Below are 18,450 nucleotides of genomic sequence, written 5' to 3' on the forward strand. Positions count from 1 at the left end.
CTGAGCTGTATCCCTAGCTCATTTTTACATTTTATTCTTTCATTCATTCAGATAGTCAGTCAGTCAGTCAGTCAGTCATTTATAGACAGGGTCTCCTGTATTCCAAGCTTTCCTTGAGCTCATTGTATAGCTGAGGGTGACCTTGGACTTCTGATTCTCCTGAGTTCTGGAATTAGAGGCGTGTGTCACAGTGCCAGTTTATGTGGTGGTAGGGGTGGAACCAGCAAGTACTTAACTGAGCGAATCCCTAGCCTCAGGCTTTCTTCCATGTCCCTGAGCCTGTGTGCTCTTTGTTACTTACTGGCCACTTTGCTGAAGTTCTTTCTTCCAGAAATAGTTGCTGTTTGTATGGATGGTGATGACCTATCCTCTGAACAAAGGAAGTGCTTAGATACCATTGGGAGGAAGGGACGGGAGGTGGCCACCACAGGATCCTTACATCGTGGTCTCTGCTGAGGGAGACATCAGACTGTGGTCCATCGAACTGCCTTGTGTACTTGACAGTAGCTGGGCTACAAGTGTCTCAGCAGGCAGGTTTCTGAGTGACAAGGTGGATGTGGTTTGCATCCGAACCTGACTGCTTTGTGCCTTGCCTTGGAAGGGTGCTGTGAGCTCCTAGTATATGCTTCCTAAAGGCTTTTCTTGCTTATTGCAGTTGGCGCCTCGGTGGATCCAGCGGGTGTCACCATGATAGATGCTGTAAAAATTTATGGCAAAACTAAGGAGCAGTTTGGCTGGCCCGATGAGCCCCCAGAAGAATTCCCTTCTGCCTCCGTCAGCAACATCTGCCCTTCCAACCTGACCCAGAGCAATGGCACTGGGGAGAGTGACTCAGCCGCTCCAACTACGACCAGTGGCACTGTCCTGGAGAGGTACCAGTGTTGGCAGGGTTTGGCTTCATTCTTAACCATTTTGCACTAGCTGCAGAGCCCTTCTATGTCTTGAGTCTCCCAAGTATAGTCTCTGGCTGTCAAGTGGTCACACAGTCCCTGGAACATTCTTTTTTCCTCCCTAAAATATGCATACAGAGCCTGGGAAATGGGCTCAGAGGTATCTAATGCTGGATATCTGTCTAGGCAGAAACTTGGTCATTTACTTAATGTTCCATAAGCGCTTGGGATAGCCATAGGCCAAGGACTAGAAAGTGCTTATGCCTGTGCTCTAGATTAGGATCCAGGCTGAAACATCAGCAAACATCCTCCCTCTGTGCCAGTTGCATCATCTTCTCGTCTTTCTCTGTGGAAGTTGCTACTCTGTGGTAATAACACTGCCAGCAAGAGAGGCTGCTGCAGCATCTTGCAAGAGAGTGCAGTGTCCTTAGACCTCCCACGTGACATTCGAAAGCACGTGCTTGGCTTCTTTGTGCTGGCTGGCTGCTGGTTTGCCATGGTAGATGAAGCAGTCCTGATGTAAGAGTGAGCTTCTTACATTGTATGCCCTGAGATAGCCATGCTTGGAGATGCTGCACCCACCAGCAGCCTCCCCACTTCTGCCTTTCTTCCCCCTCCCCCCATTCATATATCGTTTGCTTAGGATGTGTTTCTAGGTTTCTCTGAGCTTCACATTTTTTTCCTTTTTTTTTTCCCTTTGCTTCTCCCCCAAGTTCTGAAACTGAGTCCCTAAGCAAGCTGGACCGGTTAGTATGCCCTGTTTCTTTTCTCTGCACGAGTGCGTGTGTGTCAGAGAGCAGCGTCCGCATTGGTGTGGCTTTGCGCTGATCGCTTCTGTCCAAAGTCCTGCTACTTTCTGTTCTGGTCATTGCATGGCTGCAGAGCTCTCCATGTGTAAACTGGAGCCTACCTGGGACTGTGAGTGCACCCTTGGTGTTGGCCACATCAGCCTCTCGGCTCTGTCTTCCTTAACCCATCCTTGCTGCTCATTCTGTACGATGGATGCGAAGGGATGGGGGTAGAGGAGCGAAATGCCCTGCCAGTTCATTAGCTCCTGGAGCTTGTTCCACTTCCCTTTAGCCTGTGCCACCTCCATCTTCACTCTGTCTTTGGCGCCTTCCTTTACTCAGGCTCCTTTTCACTCTGCTCCCTTCTCAGTGCTTTCCTTTCCTGTCTAGACCACAGCTGTCAGGATGTTGGTCGTTTTACTGTGCCACTTAAATTCACAGGAATAAGCCTGGAGCATGCTATCTGATAGATACTGTTTAATGGCTGGACTTCCTGCTTCTTCCCTAATGGAGAAGTTCCATGTTCTAAATATGCTTTGTACGATCCTTTAAATGTTCCACTGGCATGCATCTAAAGATAGTTTGCTTGCTCCTGCACTTAAAGCCAATAGGAAATGCCCGTGTGCATTTTCCTGGCTGTGTAAGCAGAAGCCCAACCTTAACATTGCCAGTGTAAACAGATGGCTTTAACTTCTCCCTTGTGCCTCCCTTTGCCTGCTGATCCCTGAGCACCTGAGCTTCGGGCACTGCTGCATTGAGACTTAAGCCCATCTCAGGATCCCTGCCACAGGCAGCCGAAGGAAGCGCATTTATCCTCTTTGAGGAAGAAAAGCCCCGTCTTTGAGTGGCGGATTATGAACATGGCCTCAGGTTGATCTCCAAGCAGGAGCCAGGTTTCTTCTGGCCTGTAACACAGGCAGCGATAGGCACCGTGCCTGTGGCAGGCCTTATTGTACTTTGATTTTTGTATTTGGCATTCGGTAGCTGTCCCCAAGGTCCTCACAACTACAGCTTACCGGGCTGACATGAGGCAGAGAGAACAGTGCTTGTACTCAAGCCAGGCTTTCTGTCTCCCCAGGCTGGTTGTGAGTTCTTTGGAAGCCCTGGAAAGCTGCTTTGCTGTTGGCCCAATCATCGAGAAGGCAAGTTACTTCTTCAAAGCGCACAGGAGCTTTCTGATGAGGCAGGAAGTAGGGTTGTTGGCTGAGGCCTGCTGCCTCGGAGCTGAAGAACACTGACAGCACAATCTTGATGTGCAAAGCATCCCTGAGCTGCTGCACCTATGTCATAGGAGGGTCATAGTTTACAAATCTTCTTTTCTGCTCTTTCTAGTCAGGGGTGGGTAAGCCAGCCCTGCTGGTCTGGAAGGAAAGAGGCAAGGGCGGACAGATAGAGACAGATGATTTGCGCTGCCCTGAGGGGGAGAGTGATAACCCCGCTGTCTTTCAGGAGAGAAACAAGCATGCAGCCCAGGAGCTGGCCACTTTGCTGCTTTCCCTACCAGCACCAGTGAGTGTCCAGCAGCAGTCGAAGAGCCTCCTGGCCAGCCTGCACACCAGTCGCTCGGCCTACCACAGCCACAAGGTGACCATTCCCTCTCTGGAAGGCCTTCTGTAGAAACAGAGATTGTCCTGATGGGAGCCAGATAAGTTGGCTCTTCATCTGTAAAGCAAGGGCCTAGCGGAGCAAGCAGGAGGAAAGAACTCACACTGAGATCAGAGTCCTTAGGCTCTCCTGAGAGAAGTATGAATACTCCTCTAGACTGAGAAAGCCATCTAGTGGGCCACCAGCATATTGTTTAATTTTTATGTCCCTGTAACAGGATTAGCAAGTCTTAAAAAAGAGAGTGGGTGTGGGTGGCTGCTTCTCTGTAGGAGAGAGTGGGAGGTCAGGAATGTGCCTAGGGTTCTGTGCCCTTAGCTGTGAGCTGGGGTGACAGGCATACATATGTGGCAGGTGGTTGTTCAGTGAGGGTTATTATTGGGCCCAGAGGGTCTCCTCCAGAAGCCAGTATCTGCTGAGGGAGGAAAGCCAGGCCACGCTGGGTAGATGGGAAACACGGCAGTTCAGACCAGTGGGAGGAAAGGTGCTGAGTGTTTTAGAAGCATCATCCTTGGAAATGATTGGCTGTTGCAGTTGTGTTGCTTGAGTGGATGCTAGCTTCCCATTACTCCATGAAACTGTTTTTGTGGCTATTGACTTTGAAAAGACAATTGACTCTGTATCAGGCAATTGAGGATTGGGCAGCCTAAAGATTTGGTTTTGATAACTGGTGACAGTTCTTGAGAGGAGGTACCAGCCCTCTTTGTGCATTAGTGCCCCGCCTTTGCCTACGGTTGACCCTCTGTGACCCAACTGTGTTATAGGACCAGGCCTTGCTGAGCAAAGCTGTGCAGTGTCTCAACACATCCAGCAAAGAAGGCAAGGACTTGGACCCTGAGGTTTTCCAGCGGCTAGTGATCACAGCCCGCTCTATTGCCGTCACTCGTCCTAACAACCTTGTGCACTTTACGGAGTCAAAGCTGCCCCAGATGGAAACAGGTGAACTTGGCCTACGTGGCCGTGGTCCTGAAACCTGCTTAATGCACCTTCTTTGCCCTCTTGTCATGCTCTTCCTATTCTTGTTGGCTCTGATGACAGATAATTTTGTTCCCTTTGTAGGGCCTCTAACCTTGTCCCATTTTAACTAAATTGACCATCCTTGAATTTACTTAGTGTTCTGAACATCTGCTGGTCTGTTAAGTGATTAAAGGTGGAGCTAAGCTGGGTTTCACCCTGGTGCCACAGCACAAGTGTGGCAGGGAATAGGATTTTCTTACATTGTATCACTTTGCATAGCGGTGCAGAGGGCCATGTTCTTGGGGTGAAGCTAAGCTTAGTTTTGCCCTAGTACTTGGAGGCAGTGTGCTTGCGTGCTATGGCATTGCTCTGACCCCGGCACCTTATCAGTGTGTACAGTGGCTTCTCTCAGTGCTGCTTTCATCATGTCTCCTCACATTGGCTGGACATGGCTTTCATCATGTCTGCTCATGTTGGCTGGCCATGCCTTAGTACCAAACCTGATCTGCTATTATTAAAAGAGCTTGTTACTGCCTCTGTAGTCCCTGTCATTTGTGAATTCCTGTGTGTCATTGCTTTCTTGTCTGTCCTTCTAACGGTGCAGTCCTAGAATCATTCTAGAGGAATCTCAGGCCAAGGTTTAGTCAAACATTTGGAACAGGCATCCTTGACTCTGCTGTAAAGATCCTTGACTCTGCTGTAAAGATCCTGAATGTTCCCCTCTCTATCTAATTCTAACACACAATGTTTTCTGTGATGTTCCTTTCCCAGACTGTTTTTTTCCCAGATGTGCCTGCTGGAATCTAGGGATAGTTGGCATATTGATTGGGGCCCCACTTGAAACTCCCTCCGCAGGCAAGCTTCCTTGACCTGAGTTAACCTTAAAACAAATTAAATTCTGTCTTAGATTTACCATCGTTAATAATTTTCTTTCTCCTGCGTAGAAGGAGCGGATGAGGGGAAAGAACCGCAGAAACAGGTGGAAGGAGATGGCTGTAGTTTCATCACTCAGCTTGTGAACCACTTCTGGAAACTCCATGCATCTAAGCCCAAGAATGCCTTCCTGGCACCTGCCTGCCTGCCAGGTATCATGTTAGCATGGGTACTTGGATCTTGATACGGTGAAGTAGGTATAAAGTCTTGAGCAGTGTGACCTTTTCCTCCAGGGAAGTACAGAGAGACATTTGTGAGCTCAGTGTGTTGCTTCCCATGGGAATTAGGTGTGTGTGTGTGTGTGTGTGTGTCTATCTATGTCTGTGTGTGTCACTTACTTCCTTTATGTGGGATTGCATAGTTCACATGGGGAGGAAGACGGTTCTGTAGTTGTTTTCTTCAAGACAGGGTTTCTCTGTGTAGCCTTGGCTGTCCTGGACTTCCTTTGTAGACCAGGCTGGCCTCTAACTCTCAGTGATCCACCTGCCTCCCCGAGTGCTGGGATCACAGGCATGTGCCATCACGCCTCACTGTGGTTGTTAATTTTAAAAACAGTGTATGTGAAGGACTTGGTTGAGAGCCAGTTTAAAAGATAGGAATGTAGAACCAGCCATGAAAGTGTTTTCATTTCCAAGCTGCTGTTGCCTTGGTTCCCTCATGTGTCACACTCCTGAAAGTTGGGGAAGAGGAAGGACCCCACAGCCAAAGAGAAGAGGAGATGCCCAGGGTCCATGGGTGTTTGTCGAGCACTGGAGGGCTAAACCTTAAAAGGCCTGTCAGAGACCTGCCTTGCCAACACCTCAGGTTTGGGGGGGCACAGGGTGGTATTATTCTCCCACTTTGAGTTTCCCTGCCTTGTCTGTGGCCGTCTACAGCGATTCCTGCTTCTCTGGCACAGGACCTGCAAGGGCTCTAGGACACTTAGAGAACAACTGACAGGCTCATCGGTTTGGTTTGCTGTGTGTTTGCCTGTTTTTGTCCAGCCACAAAATTTGTGCTTTGTTTCAGGCTTTCAATGATCCAGAGTTGTTTTTGACAACAGATTTTCAAATGATTCTTTTCTTCCATTTAGGCCTTACTCATATTGAAGCCACTGTTAATGCGCTGGTAGACATTATCCATGGCTATTGTACCTGCGAGCTGGACTGTATCAACACAGCAGCCAAGATCTACATGCAGATGCTGTTGTGTCCTGTACGTATCAGCACAGCCCAAATGCCCCTGGGAGTATGTGGAGCGTAGCCTTAATGAGTAGCTAACCTAATGAAGTAAAGTAGACTTAAAATATGATGGGAGGGGCTGGAGAGATGGCTCAGTGGTTACGAGCACTGGTTCCTCTTCCAGAGGACCTGGGTTCAGTTGCCGGCACCCACATAGTGAGTAACAACTGCCTGTAACTCTTAGTACCAAGCGATCTGACACACTTAGCTCCTTGGGCACTGTATAGAGGTGGTGCACACATCTATATGCAGGCGAGACACTCATACACGTAAAATAAATAAATCTTTTTAAAAATTGATGGAAATGAGTGATTGCAAATTCTAACGATGCTATAGAGGGAAGGACTTGATCCTTATTCAGTGCTTTCTTCCCAGGGAACGGTCTGATGCCTGTAGTAGAATTAGTGCTGAGTAAGCATTGTTTAAAATGTGAAGGCTGTGTCATTGTGCTCATTACAGAAGACCTGTTAAAAGCACTGTCGTGGCATGGGGTAGAGAGGAGCATGAGGGTTATGTGATGAGAGGTCAGAGCTCGTTTATAGAGAGCCAAAGTGGCTTCAGGATCAGATGGCCTTGCAGCTAACAGGAAGGTAGTGGATAGTTTTACTGTGCCAAGTCTGGAGAGGCTGGTCTGCTCCATCCTGCTCCATTTGGCCAGGAGGACGCAGGCGTGGGTAGGCAGACTTGTCCCTTGAGTCAGTGGTTAACAAGAGAAAAAGGCGGAGTCGCTGGCTGACAATGGGATAGCTTAAGCGTGACACCTTCCTTTCCAACCTAGGACCCTGCCGTGAGCTTCTCCTGTAAACAAGCTCTAATTCGAGTCCTCAGGCCCAGGAACAAGCGGAGACATGTGACATTGCCCTCCTCCCCCCGAAGCAACACTCCGATGGGTAATGTGAAGTCTGGGTTAAGGCTGGACTCTGGGTGGACCAGTGGGCCCACAAGGAGGTGCCACCTTGGGATGTGCTGCTCATGTTGACCAAGGGCTTTCAGGTTTTTGTTCCTTAAATACTGTAGGGTGGTGTGTGAAAGTGCACACAGGTAAAGAGGGGCATAGTGGCGCGTGTCTGTAATTCCAGCACTTGGGGAGGCAGAGGCAGGCAGATGTCAGTTCGTTCAAGGCCAGCCTGGTTTACAAAGCCAGTCCAGGACAGCCAAGGCTACACAGAGAAACCCTGTCACGGAAAAAAAAGAAAGAAAGAGAATGCATACAGGTAGCATAAAATAAAGTCATGGGAACATAAAGGTGTCGTGGTAAACTGTTCAGGACACAGCATAGTGTCTGCATTACCAGCTCCCACATGGTTGGGTGAAGAGCTTATATTTGCCTGAAGCATTGTAAAAGCCACTTAAAAAAAAAAAAAAAAACACACATATAAAGACAATTTAAAAATCACTGTGATGTTGGGCAAGTTTCAGGGAGGAGGGCATAGGATGGATGGGACAGACACTGAATTTGAGGCTAGCCTAGGCCTTTGTGGTAAGACCCTGTCTCTAAAATAAAGTCAGGGTCTTAGTTAATAATTAAAATTTTAAAAATATATTGCTATTGGGCTTGCATTCTTGGCACTCAGGAGGCTTAAGTGCTCAAGGCCAGCCTAGGCTGTCAGGTGGGCCCTTGTCTCCCAAACCTAAAAGACACAGTTTAGAAACTCACAGTGAGAGCTAGTGAGAAGGCTATAGTGGTAAAGGTACTGGCCACCAAGCGACAACCTGAGTTTGAGCTGGTCTGTGAGACCCATGTGGTAGACCACTAACGTGATCCTGTGACTTCTGTGCATGTGCTGTGATGCCCCACAAAAATAAATAGTAAATGTAAAAAGAGTAGTCACAATGACTGAACATAAAATGTATTTTATTTTTTATTTAGAGCAACTAAATAACTACTTTTAGCACAATCTCATCATTTTATTAACACTCTGATGTATTGCTTCTTAAGTGGAGTCCTGAGTGGAATTCCCTTAATATATTAGGTAGCAAATGTCAAACTTAGTGACACACTTGTAAAGAATAAAGAGAAGTGAGTTACAGTAAGTTTAGGTATAATGTAATATATTGCTGTTTTAACATGGAGTCTGTATAAAAACTTATGGAAATGCTTTGCATTTTGTGATACCATCTTTGAAATCCAGTGTATGGCTTGTTTCCACGTGGGCTAGCTACATCTCAGGTTCTCAGTAGCTGGCGCCCATCAGGAACAGTCATGTCTTCCTTGCAGTGCTGGGAGTTGAACTTGGGCCTCGTGCATGTGCAGTGCTTTACCACTGAGGTGTATCCCAGCCTGTGGTGCATATCTTGAGGAGTGTATAAGACTTTGTAACTTTCAGACACCTAGAATAACACTTACTGTAGAGTGGGCTAGAAGGTGGCACAATTGGTAAAGTGCTTTCCTTGAAAGCATGAGGATCTGAGTTCAGATCCCCAGCATTGGGGAAGAGGAGATATGCAGATGCCTGGGCTGACTAGCAGCCTGTCAAACCGAATCACTTGAGTGGCAGAGGAGGACATCTGATATCTATCTGGCCTCTACATAGCTGCACGCACACACACACACACACACCATACAGTATGGAAAGTTAGTATTTCTAAGAAAGGACTTGCTTTAGCAACCCAGCAGGTAAGTGGAAGGCAGCCTCTGTCCTTTTCTAACAGTCTGTGATTTCACCAGGCTTCTTTCTTAGTAGAAGGGCTTTCCACAGCCTTCCCCCAGACATGGAATCCAGTAGGCCTGGTCAGAGTGGCCTCAGTTTCCAGTCTATGGCTTCAGATTTCAATGTTAGTTTTGTTTTTTCTCATAGTAATTGTACGGTCTGAAAATCTTACAGACCAAGCTGTTTGGGAGAATGAAGTCTAGGCTGTGGGAACACTACTGACCCTCTTGAGTTCTAGCCTTGTCCTAGCAAAGGTCTCTGAGAAATGGAGCTTGTGGGGCCCCCTGGGTATTTGATTTGTCTGTTTTGTGAAATCTCAGTTTTTCATCCTTTCTGGGATGGAAGTCTTTTCCTGTTTTTTTTGGGGGGGTGGTGGGGTGGGGGGAAGCTGTCACTGCTGATCATCATCTTTCACACACTGCTAGTTGCAAAACAGAAGTAGGCCTCCAGCCTAGTGCCTACAACTTTGCCCTGTGAGTGCAGGGTGCCAGTTGGGGCCTGTCTTTAGGCGCTTTTTTTTTTTTTTTTTCTGTGACCAATCACATATATCAAGGAGCACCTTTAGGTTACTGGAGTTTCTTTGACTCAGGAGACAAGGACGACGATGATGATGATGATGCAGATGAGAAAATGCAGTCATCAGGCATCCCCGATGGTGGTCATATCCGTCAGGAGAGCCAGGAACAGAGTGAGGTGGACCATGGTGATTTTGAGATGGTGGTGAGTCTGGCACCCGGAGAGGGTCAGGAGGAGCCTGCAGCTCCCCTCTCGTTCCTATGCAACAGCCTTACTGTTTGCTGCGGGACACTGATGGAGCTTTCTCTCTGCAGTCTGAGTCGATGGTCCTGGAAACAGCTGAAAATGTCAACAATGGCAATCCCTCTCCCCTGGAGGCCCTGCTGGCAGGTGCCGAGGGCTTTCCTCCCATGCTGGACATCCCACCTGATGCAGATGACGAGACCATGGTTGAACTAGCCATTGCCCTGAGCCTGCAGCAGGACCAGCAAGGTACAAGGCAGCGCCAGGAACACAGCAGCCTTGCACAGGAAAGAGGATGGCCGTTACTGATGCCCTGCTGACTTAGTTTGTCCCCAATTGGGGGAGAGGTTGATCTGGGTGAGAGCTGCTCAGAGGTACAGGTGGAGAGTGAGGGTTGGCTCTGACAGTTCTAGGCCAGAAGCCAGTCTCATAGATACTGCTTGTTTGATTTTTGGATGGATGGTTCTTGAATCTAACTGAACTTGGTGGGTGGACAGCAGTGGCCAGAGGGGTCATGTGCTGGTGTTTATAGACGCCTAAGGACAGCAGATGGCGAAGGCAGTGCTGTGGATGGGGTTGCGGGGACCCCATGTTCACTCTCCACTTGTTTCCCAGGCAGCAGCAGCAGTGCCCTGGGCCTGCAGAGCCTGGGACTGTCCGGCCAGGCACCCAGCTCTTCCTCTCTGGACGCAGGAACCCTCTCTGACACCACAGCATCAGGTAACTGTCCACAGCAAGGAGCTTGGCTCAGGGCCCTAAGACCCTGCAGCCCTGTTCAGTGCTGTGAGAGTGTGACGGGCAGCTGCTTTGACAGGCCATCCTGGACTTCCTGCTTCTGCTGGAGCTTTAGCCATGTGCTTTGGAAGGCATAGTGCTGCAGCTTGGCATCAGTGCTTGTGGCTCCACTTCCTCACACTTTGCATGCTGCCTGGCTATGGCTAATATCCAAGGAGAGGTCCTGGGAGCATCATGTTGGCTGATGGGCCATAAGACTAGCTTTACAGCATTTAGCTAGAGTTCTGACATGTTAAGACAGTATGGAAAGAGACAAGAAATATAGCTAAACCTTTAGCTCTTAGCCTTCATTTGCAAATCAGTTGAAGGCACTAGTAGCCAGCAGAGACCTGTGAGCTTGGGAGAGAGGTTTTGTGGCCAGTTCAGCCTATAGGAAACATTCACTTACATTGTCTTTAAGTCTCTTTCCTGGTCTGGTAAAATTCCGGATAGAGAGCTGGACCAAACTGTGGGTGGCAGCAGCACATGGGAGAAACGCTTTGAAAATTAACCCAGACGTGAAGGGATGGACACTTGCTCAGACTGCTGCATCCCTACATCTGCTTATTTTCTTTTGAGAGGGTTAGCCTGCTTAGATAAGAAAAGGCGAGAGTGGCTATCCCTGCCTGCTGCCATGGCTTCTCGCTTCTCTGAGGTCTCTTCAGTTGCTGTTACTTCAAGCTTCGAGGTCGTGTTGTGCTGGTCATGTCTGTCATGCTCTCTGGCTGTCCTGGCTTTCCTCCCCTGTGTTTCTCATCCAGCATTTTCCTCCTGTCTCAGCTCAGCCCTGATCCTGGATGCTGTGGCTGTCTCTGGGGAATTTCCTTGCTTCATTATTAGCATCTGATGAGGATGATGAAGAGGTGTGAAATTTTCTAATGAGCTCTCCTCTGGGCCATATGATTTAAAATTTTGAAAACAAAACCAAAAAGACAAAAATCAAACGGTTGACTCGAGCTCATGATAAAGTGATTCATAACAGCAGATGGATTGCTGAGCAAATCTCATTGAATTCTGTGCTCTGAATGGCAATGGCTAGTTTGAGTCTCTCAGTAGGTGTCAGTAACACCTAGACAATGGTGACCATGAAGCATTTAGTGAGAAAACTCATTGTCTGTGTCACAGAATCTTACTGAATCTGCACGTCCTATAACAGCGAAGGAAATGCCCAATGAACTGGGCTTTCACTTCTGTCTGAGTGCTGTTGGCAGTGGACCCTGTAGAATGTCTGTCCCTTTGTCGATTAGTCGGCAAAGCAGATCCCCTTTTTTTCTCTGCCCTCTGGACACTCAGACTGCCATGTGTCCTCTGCAGTGTGCTCTAATGCTTTCACCCCAGTTGAGGGGTTTGTGCTTGTAACAGCTCTCGTTACTCTCTCAGCTCCAGCCTCAGATGATGAGGGCAGTACTGCAGCAACTGATGGCTCCACCCTGCGGACCTCGCCCGCTGACCATGGCGGGAGCGTGGGCTCAGAGAGCGGGGGAAGTGCAGTGGATTCAGTGGCTGGTGAACACAGTGGTAATGTGCCTGGCTGTCTTGCTCTCTTAGGGCCGGGGGTGGTGGACAAGGTAGGAATCCCTACCTATTACTGTGATTGGTTTCTGCAGAGAGAGGTTGTGGGGACTCACAGTCTGGTGGAGTTCATTTGACATCAGCCATGGAATGCCAAGTGTTCAGTGACTGGAACTAACATCCAGTGGCTAGTATGGAAACATTTCATGGTGTCTCTCAGTTCATACAGAGCAGTGATATTTATATCTAAATGGTGATTGAAATAATTGTGATATGACCTTGCGGCCTGTATTCCTATGGGTTTTAATACCTGTCTTCTGAGGGAATGCACCATTAAGTAAGCCATTCTCCAGTACAGCTGCTGTGAGGTTTGCATATGCTAGCAGTCTTGCAGCTGAGGCTGAGGCCAGTTTTGCAGGTTGCAAAGGTGAAAACTGAAAGGGCACTGTGGGCCCAGGGCTATACCAACCAAAAACAATTGAAACCTAACATTTTTCCCAGCAAGGCCAACTTTGGGAATTGATGTGTGCTTCTTAAATTGTTTCCTTTCAGTGTCTGGCCGAAGTAGTGCATATGGTGATGCCACAGCTGAGGGCCACCCGGCTGGACCAGGAAGTGTCAGTTCGAGCACAGGCGCCATCAGCACCGCCACTGGGCACCAGGAGGGAGACGGCTCTGAGGGAGAAGGTGAAGGGGAAGCTGAAGGAGATGTGCACACTAGCAACAGGTCAGGACCAGCCTGTCACTGTCACCAGGCCTCCTTGTCTGAACATTTCAGAACTGGGCGATGGAGTGGTGGTTGCTAAGAGTGTGTCTTTCCAAGTATCCACGATTTTTCCCCAGGCACTGCTGACATCAGGGTGATGTGGCTCCCAGCATGCTTCGGTCTAATGTCTAGCTGGAGATCTTACGGTCTTGTGGAAGGTGCTCAGTTGGCTGTGTTCTTTTTATTTAAAACTGTATTCCTTTTTCAGTGTAAGACAATTCATACAGCCATTTCAGTTGTATTAGTTGGTCTTACTGTAATTAAGCCAAGCTATGGAAATAAATGCCTGGTCACAAGTTAACCCTGGTTTGCCAGTGTGTGTTAAGGTCTGGAATTTTCCTTTGAAGTATCTTTGTCATGATGCTGTTTTAGCCTCATAAAATGAGTCAAACATGCTTCACTTTTCTTTTCTTGTCTGGAAGAATTTGTATAAGATTTATTTCTCAGACAGATTTTTAGAAAAGTTAACCAGTAAAGGTTGATCTGCTTCTGGGTTTCTCTTAAAGGAATGTTTTTTGTTTGTTTGTTTTTGTTTTTGTTTTGTTTTTTTTAAATACAGAATCATTTTTTGTGTGATAGAGAATTAATTTCAGTGTCTTTATAAATCGGGTTTGGCATTTTGTGTTTTATATACAATCTGTTCATTATGTTGACGCTGTCAGTTTATGGCATAAAGTTGTTCATAGCACCTTTACAATTATTATTACCGTTGGATCTCACTAAGTACCCATAGCTGGCTGATCTGAAACTCACGCAGATCCCAGACTGGTCTCCATCAGATTCTCCTGCCTCAGTCTCCAGGGTGCTGGCATGGGTTGTAGGGATGTACCACTTGCTTAACATGCTAGGCTTATTCCTACGTATCCAGCTCCTCGTTGGCCTCGGCAGCAGGAGGCAGGAGCTATACTCAACTGGGTCTTATTTGCACTTTCATGTTTCCTGTACGTTTCTTGGACTTTCAGGTTACACATGGTTCGCCTGATGCTGTTGGAGAGATTACTGCAGACACTACCGCAGTTACGAAACGTTGGAGGTGTCCGAGCCATTCCATACATGCAGGTATCCCTCAGTTCTCCTGATTGACTGAGTTACAGTTGGGCTACCCGTGGCAATGCAACTTCTCTTTCAGAGGCCTCGGAAGGCTGCTGTTAAGGTCACAAAAGGATGGTGTGCAGCCTGAGCTGCAGGTTGCAGCCCTTCAGGTTATAGCTGTAGTTAGGGGATGCCCATGGACATCCAGCTAGACAATTGACAACCAGGAGGAAGAGGCTTCTAGCAGCCAGTCTGTGTTTTTTTGTCTCTGTCCTATGTACTAGAGTACACTCTGCTCTTTATTTCTTAGATCAGCACAGTGCATATGGTGATGCACTTCCACACTACTTCTAGTTATCAAGTTATTTTTATAAATTTTTTTGTAAAGCCTTTCAGTGGTGTCCCAGATGGCACAGGTGAGTTTTACAATCCTGGGCACTTAAGCTGGGGCAGACTGGGGATCTGGGTCGCCCTCCCACATCTCAGGCTGGGGCATAGAAGTCAGTGGGGTCAGGATTGCTTCGTGACACCCATGCTTAACCCTTCTGCCTTCAGAAATCTCTCTGGTTGCTCTCTGCATTCTAGGTCATCCTGATGCTCACTACAGATCTGGATGGAGAAGATGAGAAAGACAAGGGGGCCCTGGACAACCTGCTCGCCCAGCTCATTGCCGAGCTGGGCATGGACAAAAAGGTAAACTGGAAAAGCGTGCCCTGTGGAGAGCAGGGATTAATTGGGGAAAGGTGTGCCGTGTGGAAAACCAGGGTCAGCTGTGGGGTGGGAGGCAGTGTGAGAGTGGTATTATCCGGGAGCTCTTCTCAGGTTCATTCTTCATTGGCTTCTAGTCCAGAGGACTCAAAATAGTGAGTGCAGTCCCTACCCTGCTGTGCTTTTAGATCCCGAGTATAAATGACAGCCAGGACAAAGTCTCTGCCCTTGTGCCCTGTGTCCTTTTTATAGCTCAGTGAAGTCAAAGTTAAAGCATTGAATTTGTCGTTCATATCTTACGGCCTCTGAATGCAATAGCCTTCATTGCTTCAGGTGTACCCCTCAGCCCCACTGGAGCCTGCTTCCCTCTTCAGTGCTAAAAGGCATGGGGTCTAGTATTGTCGGCGCTTAGAGGAAGTATAGGTGTCTGGGATTCTACTTCTGCCTGTAGGATGTCTCCAAGAAGAATGAGCGCAGCCCTTTGAATGAAGTCCATTTGGTCGTCATGAGACTTCTGAGTGTCTTCATGTCCCGCACCAAATCCGGATCCAAATCTTCCATCTGTGAGGTATTTGGGCTTTGAGCTTATGGGTTTGAGGCAAGGTAAGAGAATGGAGTGGTCAGCACAGGGCTAAGGGCAGAGGTGACGGTCCTCTATTAGAATAAGACTGTTTTCAACTAGGGAAGTACAAGTCTTTCCCCCTTCAGGAGCAGAACTTTCCCTTTTTTCGGAATCCCTTCCAAGCTCAGGCCCTTAACAGCAATCCCTCCAATGGAGGGGTTAAAGGGTTTGGAGGTTCCACTGTTGAAAAGCAAGGTCCTGTTCTGCAAAGCACAGAGTGGCTAAGAGGATCCCCAGTTTCTGTTGCTATAAGGTATGGTAATAGAGTAGAGAGAAAGCCAAGTGTGTGTGGTAAAATGAGATTAGCAGAAAGCGGAGACGGTGGAAATCGGGGCTGAACTGCGTCCAATCTTAATGAGCTTATGAGCTGTGGGGTTTGCTGGGATTTCCAAGGCTCTCCTAATGGTCTTATGTACAGTAGCTTTGCTCTTTCCTGCTTCTTATGCATGCGATCACTCACTCCATCTTCTTTGGAGGCTGGCTTTCTGGAAGAGCTCTACTGGGAGGGTGGAGTTGCCAGGAAGAGCCGAGAGTGAACTTTTTGTCTCTCCTTCAAATGAGCTGCTGTTTGCTTTGCTTCTGGGGAAGGAGGAAGTCCAGCCTGTGGAGGGAAAGGTGGTCATGGCTTCCCTCTGGAGGGAAAGAGGTGTAGTGAGGTCAGGTTGAGCACTAGTGTTTCTTTTCTCCCAGCTACAGTTGTTGCAAAGAGCTGGTTGACTGCTTTAGGCAGTGCAGCAGAGTGATGGCAGCATGTCTGTCGGGGCCCATCCTAAGACGTCTGTGTGGTGTTGCCCATCTGACTGAGCTTGATTTACGACACAGCCTTGCCTGCTCTGTGTGTTTCCTCCCTCTTCAGTCATCGTCCCTCATCTCCAGTGCCACAGCAGCAGCCCTGCTGAGTTCGGGGGCCGTGGACTATTGCCTCCATGTGCTCAAGTCTCTGCTGGATTACTGGAAGAGCCAGCAGAACGATGAGGAGCCTGTGGCCACCAGCCAGCTGCTGAAACCACACACGACTTCATCCCCACCAGATATGAGCCCATTCTTTCTCCGCCAGTATGTGAAGGTGAGGCCTCTCTGGTTGGAGGCAGCTCCTCAGAGCCTTGTGCTCTGTCTTCCATAAGTAAAGCTAGGAAGACCAGTGTTAGGAGCCACACAGAGAAGTGGGTTCTAATCTCAGTATGATGTAACAGATAGCTATTTCCCCCCATTCAGCCTCCCCTGCAGGGTTTCTGATTCCTGCCTCTCTGTAAGCCTGAGGAAACGAGTGAAATCAATTACTTCAATTCACATGAAACTTCTTGGGAAAACATGAGGGTGTGCCATGAGACAAGGTGACATGAGTACCAATGGATCATATCCCCCTTTGTATGTCACGTACCTTGTGAACATGCTAGCTATGATGGGTCTCTGGTTACATGAGCCTAAGAAAAAGGAAATCTCATGTAATTCTATCTCCAGCCAGGAAGCCTGGAGAGATCCTACCCAGCCTCACTAGGCCTCAGCTACTATACCTGCTCCACAGCATCATGAGCACTGCCAGCATAATATTTATAAAGGACTTAGCATACTGTAGCCTGGCACAGTACATCATCAGTGGTAATCATTGTTCACTTCACTCCCTTTGAGTCCAGTTAGTGGAGCCAGGAGGGTAGACCAGCTGCCTGCTTTGAATAGGTGGGGTATAATAGGCAAGAAATGTCAGTCTGCATGTACTTCTGTCTTCCTCTCTTTTTAAATAACTGGTAGTTTTGTATAACGTTTATTTATTTAAACTTACGTGTGTAGGTGTTTCACCTGCATGTGTGTCTATATACCATGTTCATGGCTAGTGCCCATGGAGGCCAGAAGAGGGTGTTAGTTAGATATATGGGACTAGAGTTACAGATGGTTGTGAGCTGCCCTGTGGATGCTGGGATTTGAACATGAGCCCTCGGGAAGAGCAGCCAGTACTTGAAATCATTGAGCAGCTATCTCTCCAGGTTCATAATGTCTTAAGAAAAATTTTTTAGCTGGGACTGAAGAGATGCCTCAGCAGTTAAGAGCACTTTCTGTACTTGCAGGACATGTTCTGTTCCCATTCCCAGCACCCCTGCTGGGCTCTTACAGTCACCTGAAAGCCCAGTTCATGGGGATCCAGTACCTTTTTCTGGCCTCTGGACACTCACATACACGTGGCATTTACAGACACAATTTTTTTTAGATTTTTTTTTTTTTTTTTTTGTAATTGGGAACTGGAGAGATTACTCAGTGGTTAAAACACTTGTTGCTCTTGCAGAGGACCTGGGTTCAATTCCCACTACCCACATGGTGGCTTATAGCCATCTGTAACCCATTCCAGGAAATCTAGCAGGCATACACATTGTGCACATATATGCATACTGGCAAAACATTCATACACATAACGTAAAATCAGTCTTAAAAAGTTAAAATTTTTATTATAATTGAAAAAAGTGTGTATGGTTGTGCAGATGTACGGCCCACACACAAGAACTCCCCCACCCCACCCCTTTCTCATGCTCTTGGGTATTTGAGAGAGGTACAGGAATGGGGGGGAGTTATCAGAGAACAATTCTCAGAAGTCAGTTTTCCTTCCATTGTGTTGATCCCAGGGATCAAACATAGGTCATCAGGCTGGGTGGCAAGTGCCTTTATCTGCTCAGGCATCTTGTTACCCAACTGTCAGAACTTTTAAGGACCATATGCTCTGTCTCTTCTGTCATTCATGCACGAACTAAGGTGTCTTCAGGAGCCTTGGGTCTTTCTGTAACTGAATTTTGACTTCAGCTTTGAAAGGCATCTTAATGGTTAGTGATTATCTAGCCTTTTCCTGGTTGTGGTTGTGGAAGACTAGTAAGCCCAGGTTCTTATGACAGTGTTCTTCTCCAGGGGCATGCTGCTGACGTTTTTGAGGCCTATACTCAGCTGCTCACAGAAATGGTCCTGAGGCTTCCCTACCAAATCAAAAAGATCGCAGACACCAGCTCTCGAATTCCTCCTCCTGTCTTTGATCACTCTTGGTTCTACTTTCTCTCTGAGGTGAGTGAAGCTCTGAGCAGTGTCCTGCTCCCGGCGGGATAAGTTGTGATTTCTCCTTTGTGAGCTGGTGTCTTCCTAATCCTCACTCTATCCCTCACAAAGCCCTTCCACTCACTAGGTCCTGCTCTTGCCCCTTTGGAATGTGTTGTGGAGTGAGTGACACTGAAGAATGTGTGTGTAGGGTTGGCAGCCAGTTC

At 47.8% G+C, this 18,450-nt stretch overlaps 1 protein-coding gene across 1 annotated transcript in view; it reads left to right on the forward strand.

Moving 5' to 3' along the window:
* Positions 1 to 18,450, forward strand: part of Ubr4 (ubiquitin protein ligase E3 component n-recognin 4) — a gene marked incomplete in the record, with an annotated part of 113,505 nt that overhangs the window by 53,373 nt on the left and 41,682 nt on the right. The window contains 19 exon segments of the mRNA XM_055611124.1: positions 656 to 872; positions 1,604 to 1,636; positions 2,757 to 2,820; positions 3,128 to 3,262; positions 4,045 to 4,219; positions 5,009 to 5,092; positions 5,182 to 5,322; positions 6,243 to 6,364; positions 7,169 to 7,280; positions 9,631 to 9,761; positions 9,872 to 10,049; positions 10,416 to 10,520; positions 11,955 to 12,092; positions 12,639 to 12,813; positions 13,815 to 13,911; positions 14,470 to 14,577; positions 15,044 to 15,160; positions 16,071 to 16,280; positions 18,104 to 18,253. Coding sequence (XP_055467099.1) covers positions 656 to 872; positions 1,604 to 1,636; positions 2,757 to 2,820; positions 3,128 to 3,262; positions 4,045 to 4,219; positions 5,009 to 5,092; positions 5,182 to 5,322; positions 6,243 to 6,364; positions 7,169 to 7,280; positions 9,631 to 9,761; positions 9,872 to 10,049; positions 10,416 to 10,520; positions 11,955 to 12,092; positions 12,639 to 12,813; positions 13,815 to 13,911; positions 14,470 to 14,577; positions 15,044 to 15,160; positions 16,071 to 16,280; positions 18,104 to 18,253 — 2,492 coding nt within the window.

The sequence above is a fragment of the Psammomys obesus genome, unplaced genomic scaffold, assembly GCF_907164565.1.
Source record: "Psammomys obesus unplaced genomic scaffold, mPsaObe1.curated_primary_1811, whole genome shotgun sequence".
NCBI classification, from domain to species: Eukaryota; Metazoa; Chordata; class Mammalia; order Rodentia; family Muridae; genus Psammomys; species Psammomys obesus.